This window comes from Cervus elaphus, chromosome 1 (genome assembly GCF_910594005.1).
Source record: "Cervus elaphus chromosome 1, mCerEla1.1, whole genome shotgun sequence".
NCBI lineage: Eukaryota > Metazoa > Chordata > Mammalia > Artiodactyla > Cervidae > Cervus > Cervus elaphus.
The window spans coordinates 91,446,091-91,453,745 of NC_057815.1; the positions used below are offsets into that span (position 1 = coordinate 91,446,091).

Sequence of the window (7,655 nt, forward strand, 5' to 3'; positions counted from 1 at the left end):
CTTCATTCATAATCCACCTTTTGTACCTATGGCTGACTCATGTTGAAGCTTGATAGAAAACAACAAAATCTGCAAAGCAATTATCCTTCAATTAAAGAATAAATAAATTTTAAAAAAATGGAGTCCAAAAAAAAATAGATCAGAGATATAAAGGTTTATGAGAAAGTTGTAAAGTACAAAATTATCAGGATATTTAAGTAAACATACTATTATTTTATTGATATGCCCCACATCAGAATGTAATGAAAGAGAATTTTTAAGATGATTGATAGGATTAAATACTGGAATTCAGTTACTTTAATTTCATGGGAATGATATTTTTAATTTATATTAAGTGTCATGTAACACATAAGCTTAACTAAAAGAAGAGCTACTTAGATTTTGCTTTGGAGTCCATTTATTATCTAATGCTTTGACAAAAATTTGATTTCCTAGCTCCCTATTTATTTATAACTGTCCCGTGAAGTTAAGAAAAAAATTTGATAACCCTATATGCAGGACAGAAAAAGAGACACAGATGTATAGAACAGACTTTGGGACTCTGTGGGAGAAGGCGAGGGTGGGATGTCCTGAGAGAACAGCATTGAAACAAGTACACTATCAAGGGTGAAACAGATCACCAGCCCAGGCTGGATGCATGAGACAAGTGCTCAGGGCTGGTGCACTGGGAAGACCCAGAGGGATAGGATGGGGAGGGAGGCGGGAGGGGGGATCGGGATGGGGAACACATGTAAATCCATGGCTGATTCATGTCAATGTATGGCAAAAAACACTACAATATTGTAATTAGCCTCCAACTAATTAAATGAAAAAAAAAAAAAGGAAAAATTTGAAACATATTATAGTCATATTTAACATGTATGCATCCTTACATATAATTGATACTTTAATAAAACATTTTAATGCATCTCATAAATAAGAAATCTGTTGTCAGACCATGTTCATGTAGTTGAACAAAATATGCACCAAAATTTTGATCAATTTTATTCTTTCATTTGAAGGCTCGAGTTACTTTGGCTAAATCACATTAGGGGCTAAATCTGCGATCAATATTAAGGTTCTAGAGTTAGATTCAATATTTTTTGTCTTCCACAACTGTGCTGTCTCAAACACACCAGTTAAATAAAAATTAGAATAAAATAAAGCTAAAGTTTCCCTTGTGAAGGTTAGTGAACATGTATTAAGAATTCTTTATTAGACAATCTCAATGTAGTCTTCAAAATTTGCCTCGTATCTTTATTATCTTTACTGTATTTCTTATCTGTCTAATTCCTATTTTGAAACTGATTCTTGTCGGTCAATATTTTTGTGTGTAATATATGGATTCTTGAAGGAGAAAGATTGATAATAACGAATTAAAAATGACGATATTGTCAATACTCAAATAATACATTTAGTATGCTTAATACCTTTAATGTTAAAATAAACTTGATGGTTTTATAAGATACCTTATTAATATATCCATTCAAACTAAATTGGAATTTTTATAATACATTTGTGTGTGTATATGTGCTTTCAAGAGTAATATGTGAGTTCTTTGAATTAAAAAAGAGATAAATATTTGATTTAATTATATATTTGTACCATATATATTTCTCTAAGGATTAAGTAATATTTTCCTTTTTGATTTGACAACTCCATAGTTGAAAAATTATTTAAGAAAAATTTTCAAGTGAATGGTGGAACTATCTGGGAAAATGAAGATATGAGACTTTGTTTTCCTTCTAAAAGTGATTTTAAGCTGATTTGCTCATTCTCTATTTGATGTACGCATGTCTCATTATAACAAAGATATAGTTTCATGTTAGTAATTTCGTGTTAGTAATATAAGCTATTAGTAGGTCACTGAATTCAGCTCATTTCCACCCACAGCAGATTTTTCATTCTTTCAAATAAATGTCGATCTATATAGCACACTGAAGAAAAACAAGAGTCATGATACTGAAATCTTGGTCCTATACACGGTAAAAGAAATATCTAATTGCTTCAATGCTGGAGACTTTAGGTACAGATACTGATGACCTTTTAACATTTTGCTTGTTTGTTATGCACTTTGCTTTCTTCAAAATCCACTGAATAAGCAACAGTCTGACATCATAGGGAAATACGAGCCATAATAAAATACTATGTTGTGATTTATACAGTCATGTGCTCCTTTTAGCAATACGTTTTCTAAAGAGTTTTATTATTTGTCATCAGGAGATATTTACAGTTAGTGCTATTTATATCCAAGGGTTCTACTTCCCTGGATTCAATCAACTGCAGATCCAAAGTATTGTGAAAATAAAAATTTGCGGAGTTCAAAAAGTAAAACAAATTTCAGCACATCAACAACTATTTTAAAAGCATTTAAATTGTAATTGCAACCTTTTAGACAACATGCACATTATATTAGGTTTTATAAGTAATCTATAGATGGGTTCAAGTATGTGAGAAGAGGTGTGTTGCTTATATTGTAAATATCTCCCCATTTTATATAAAGAACTTTTGCCTCTTTAATTTGGGTATGGGTGAGGGGAAATATGGAACTACATGCCCAACTCCGAGGGATGACTGTATTTTATAGTAATTGTAGAAAATTCAGGTACCAGAATGTCCAAGTGGTTAAGGCATTGGACTTAAGATCCAATGGATTTATATCCTTGTGGTTTCGAACCTCACTTCTGGTACAAGTGGATCTGCTTGGGCTTCCCTGGTGACTCAGATTATGAAGAATCCGCCTGCAATGCAGGAAATCCAGGTTCGACCACGGGGCCAGGAAGATTCCCTGACGGGAATGGCCACCACGCACTGCAGTCTTCTGCCTAGACAGAGGAGCCTGGCGAGCTGCAGTCCATGGGGCTGCAAAGAGTTGGACATGACTAAGTGATATCACAATAATAATAATGATCCCATTTCCTAGTAACCTGGGGACATGATAAAGTTAAGTAATTTTCACATTGGTTTTTAACATTTAAATTTAATACTATCTTCTGATGTCAATATATTTGCTCACATTTTACAAACTGTAAACTTCATGCATGCTGTAGAAAATCTGGGGTTAGCACTCAGATGTGTGTTTTCTACTATAATAATTTGGGGATTAAAAACTCCTATATTCATTTGTCTTTGTGAATTTTTAGATGACATAATATGAAAGTGAGTAGTCATAAATTTAACAGAAAATAGATTGGAAGTTAAAACATATAAACTGGCATTATTTTAACATGAAAAATTATTAATTTTTAAAAATTATTTATTTTTAATTTATTTTTACAGAGTAAGCATCCACTTGGATTCAACTTTTAATCACTGGACTATTCCCTCACTGAAAAGGATTTCTAAGAAACAGACGTGAGAATATAATTGGTGGACTCTATTTTTGCCATATATTGCTTTTGGAACTTAAAAATGAAAACTGAGATATCAGGGTCACCATCAGATTTAGATTTATACAGGACTCAGATAAAAAATAGGACTGAGGTCACCATGTTCATACTGATGGGCTTTATAGATGATTTTAAGATGCAAATCTTTCTATTTTTACTATTTCTAGCAATATATCTTTTTACAATGATAGGGAATTTGGGGTTGGTTTTCTTGGTCATTATGGATTCCCGGCTCCACAACCCCATGTACTATTTTCTGACAGCATTATCATTCTTGGATGCCTGCTATTCTTCTGTTATCACCCCCAAAATGCTGATCAATTTCCTATCAGAGAATAAAACCATTTCCTTTCTTGGATGTGCCACACAGATGTTTCTCTTTCTTACTTGTGGGACCACAGAATGCTTCATCTTGGCCGCAATGGCCTATGATCGCTACGTAGCCATCTACAACCCTCTCCTGTATTTAGTTAAAATGTCACCCCGAGTCTATGTGCCACTCATAATTTCCTGCTATGCTGTTGGTATCTTGCATGCTACTTTACACACAGTGGCTACTTTTACCCTCTCCTTCTGTGCATCGAATGAAATCAGACATGTCTTCTGTGACATCCCTCCCCTCCTCGCTATTTCTTGCTCTGATACTCGAATGAACCAGCTTCTAGTTTTCTATTTTGCAGGCTCTATTGAGATATCCACCATATTGATTGTTCTGATCTCCTATGGTTTCATCCTGTTGGCCATTCTGAGGATGCGTTCTGCTGAAGGGAGAAGGAAAGTCTTTTCTACATGTGGCTCTCACCTAACTGGAGTGTCCATTTTTCATGGCACGGTTCTCTTTATGTACGTAAGACCCACTTCCAGCTATGCCTTGGATCATGACATGATCGTGTCTGTATTTTACACCATCATAATTCCCATGTTGAATCCCATCATCTATAGTTTGAGGAACAAAGATGTCAAAGAAACAATGAAGAAAGTGTCTGGGAAAAATTGGTTTATCAACAAAGTATATTTTTCACACTAAACATTAAATTGAAATAAATTAAGACTGATGTTTATTGTTTTCAAATCAAAAATTATAATTAAAATATTTTCTATTAGTTTATTTATGTCTACCTGCTATTCTTAGATGTTTAAAATAAAGATTATAGTCAACCCACCACACATGCAGTTTTTGCACATACAGGAAACTGTGACATCTATATACATCTATCTCCACATAACATGGGTATGTAATATGTATTTTATTATTATATTCATATGAAGACTTTATATATATATATACATATATGTATCTACAGATAAACACATACACATGTATACACACATACACACATATGCATATATAGATACTGGTTGTTAATTTCTGGAACTCTCTTGCTTTTTTGATGATCCATTGGATGTTGGCAATTTGATCTCTGGGTCCTCTGCCTTTTCTAAAACCAGCTTGAACATCTGGAAGTTCATGGTTCACGTATTGCCTAAGCCTGGCTTGGATAATTTTAAGCATTACTTTACTAGTGTGTGAGATGAGTGCAATTGTGCGGTAGTTTGAGCATTCTTTGGCATTGCCTTTCTTTGGGATTGGGATGAAAACTGACCTTTTCCAGTCCTGTGGCCACTGCTGAGTTTTCCACATTTGCTGGCATATTGAGTGCAGCACTTTCACAGCATCGTCTTTCAGGATTTGAAACAACTCAACTGGAATTCCATCACATCCACTAGATTTGTTCCTAATGATGCTTCCTAAGGCCCATTTGACTTAACATTCTAGGATGTCTGACTCTAGGTGAGTGATCACACTATTGTGATTATCTGGGTTGTGAAGATCTTTTGTGTACAGTTCCCCTGTGTATTCTTGCCACTTCTTAATATCTTTTGCTTCTGTTGGGTTCCTACCATTTCTGTCCTTTATTGAGCCCATCTTTGCATGAAATGTTCCCTTGGTATCTCTAATTTTCTTGAAGAGATCTCTAGTTTTTCTCATTCTGTTGTTTTCCTCTATTTCTTTGCATTGATCGCTGAGGAAGGCTTTCTTATCTCTCCTTGCTATTTGTTGGAAGTCTGCATTCAAATGGGTATATTTTTCTTTTTCTGTTTTGCTTTTTGCTTCCCTTCTTTTCACAATAGAACATCTATTTCTGCTTCATTGACTATGCTAAAGCCTTTGACTGTGTGGATCACAATAAACTGTGGAAAATTCTGAAAGAAATGGGAATATCAGACCACTTGACCTGCCTCTTGAGAAACCTCTATGCAGGTCAGGAAGCAACAGTTAGAACTGGACATGGAACAACAGACTGGTTCCAAATAGGAAAAAGAGTACGTCAAAGCTGTATATTGTCACCCTGCTTATTTAACTTATATGCAGAGTACCTCACGAGAAACGCTGGGCTGGAGGAAGCACAGGCTGGAATCAAGATTGCCTGGAGAAATATCAATAACCTCAGATATGCAGATGGCATCACCCTTATGGCCGAAAGTGAAGAAGATCTAAAGAGCCTCTTGATGAAGGTGAAAGAGGAGAGTGAAAAAGTTGGCTTAAAGCTCAATATTCAGAAAACTAAGATCATGGCATCCAGTCCCATAACTTCATGGCAAATAGATGGGGAAACATTGGAAACAGTGGCTGACTTTATTTTTCTGGGCTCCAAAATCACTGCAGATGGTGATTGCAGCCATGAAATTAAAAAGACTCTTACTCCTTGGAAGGAATGTTATGACAACCTAGACAGCATATTGAAAAGCAGAGACATTACTTTGTCAACAAAGGTACATCTAATCAAGTCTATGGTTTTTCCAGTGGTCATGTATGCATGTGAGAGTTGGACTATAAAGAAAGCTGAGCACCAAAGAATTGATGCTTTTGAACTGTGGTGTTGGAGAAGACTCTTGAGAGTCCCTTGGACTGCAAGGAGATCCAACCAGTCAATCCTAGAGTATATCAGTCCTGGGTGTTCATTGGTAGGACTGATGTTGAAGTTGAAACTCCAATACTTTGGCCACCTGAGGCGAACAGCTGACTCATTTGAAAAGACCCTGATGCTAGGAAAGATTGAGGACAGGAGGAGAAGGGGACGGCAGAGGATGAGATGGCTGGATGGCATCACCGACTCAATGGACATGGGTTTGGTTAGACTCCGGGAGTTGGTGATGGACAGGGAGGCCTGGCATGCTGTGATTCATGGAGTGTCAAGGAGTGGGACACGACTGAGCGACTGAACTGAACTGAACTGATCATAGATTCACTTTGCTCTATAGCTGAAACTAACAGAACATTGTAAATCAACTATACTGCAATAAATATTTTTAAAAAAATATTTTCTCACTATCTGGAGTCTAGATGTCTGAAATCAATGTAACAGCAGGGTTGATTATTTTCTGATGCCTCTCTTCTTCATTTGTAGTTGGCAGCCTTTACCCTCTGTCTTCAAGTTATCTGTTTCTCTGAATTTCAGTGCCCTAATCTCTTCTTGCTTGCTCAGTCTCTGGGTTGTCTCCAACACTTTATGATCACATGGACTGTAGCCCAACAGGCTTCTCTACCCACGGGATTCTCCAGGCAAGAATACTGGAGTGGGTTTCCATTCCCTTGTCCATAAACTCTTCTTAAAGGGTCAACAATTATATAGGATAAGATGTGCCATAAAGGCATCATTTTCAGCTAATTGCCTCCTCAAAGACTGTCTGCAAAACAGTTACATTCTGATATCCTAGGACCTAGGACTTCAACATGGAAATATTGGATTTATTTGCATACACACACACATACACATGCAATGTTCACATTAAACGTATATTGTCAGCTTCTGTCTCCATATAACTCAAAATGGATAGATTCCTATTATAATTACAAGTGATCTGACTAGCTTGAGCAAATACCAACTCATGTAGAGCAAAACCACACCTCACATATTCCAATCCACTTTCCATGGAGTCAATGGCAACGAACTTCAAATTAAAGAACTCTGCTTCATCTACACATATGCAGCAAACTAAACCCAGGAAACTAAACCCAGCCTTTAATTCTGAGAGCGCAGGTGATGGAGCAAATTCCTGATGTCACTACATGCTGTTTAAGAGGGTACATTTCTTTTGCTTTTCTTTTTTTTCTTTTCATCCAAAGCATGGACACTAAACCCACACTTTATTTCTTCACATTATACAGAGACTGCGTGCATGCTTGCTAACTCTCTTCAGGCGTGTCCTACTGTTTGCGACCCTATGGACTCTAGCCCACCAGGCTCCTCTGTCCATGGAATTATCCAGGCAAAAATACTGGAG

At 36.3% G+C, this 7,655-nt stretch overlaps 1 protein-coding gene across 1 annotated transcript; it reads left to right on the plus strand.

The window, feature by feature from the left end:
• Positions 1–3,345: 3,345 nt before the first annotated feature.
• On the plus strand, positions 3,346–7,008 carry LOC122702717 (olfactory receptor 1102-like; the record flags this gene model as incomplete). The annotated part of the gene is made up of 2 exons (XM_043916474.1): positions 3,346–4,349; positions 6,987–7,008. Coding segments are annotated over 2 exons (1,026 nt in total), but the record flags the coding sequence as incomplete, so codon positions are not given.
• Positions 7,009–7,655: the final 647 nt, after the last annotated feature.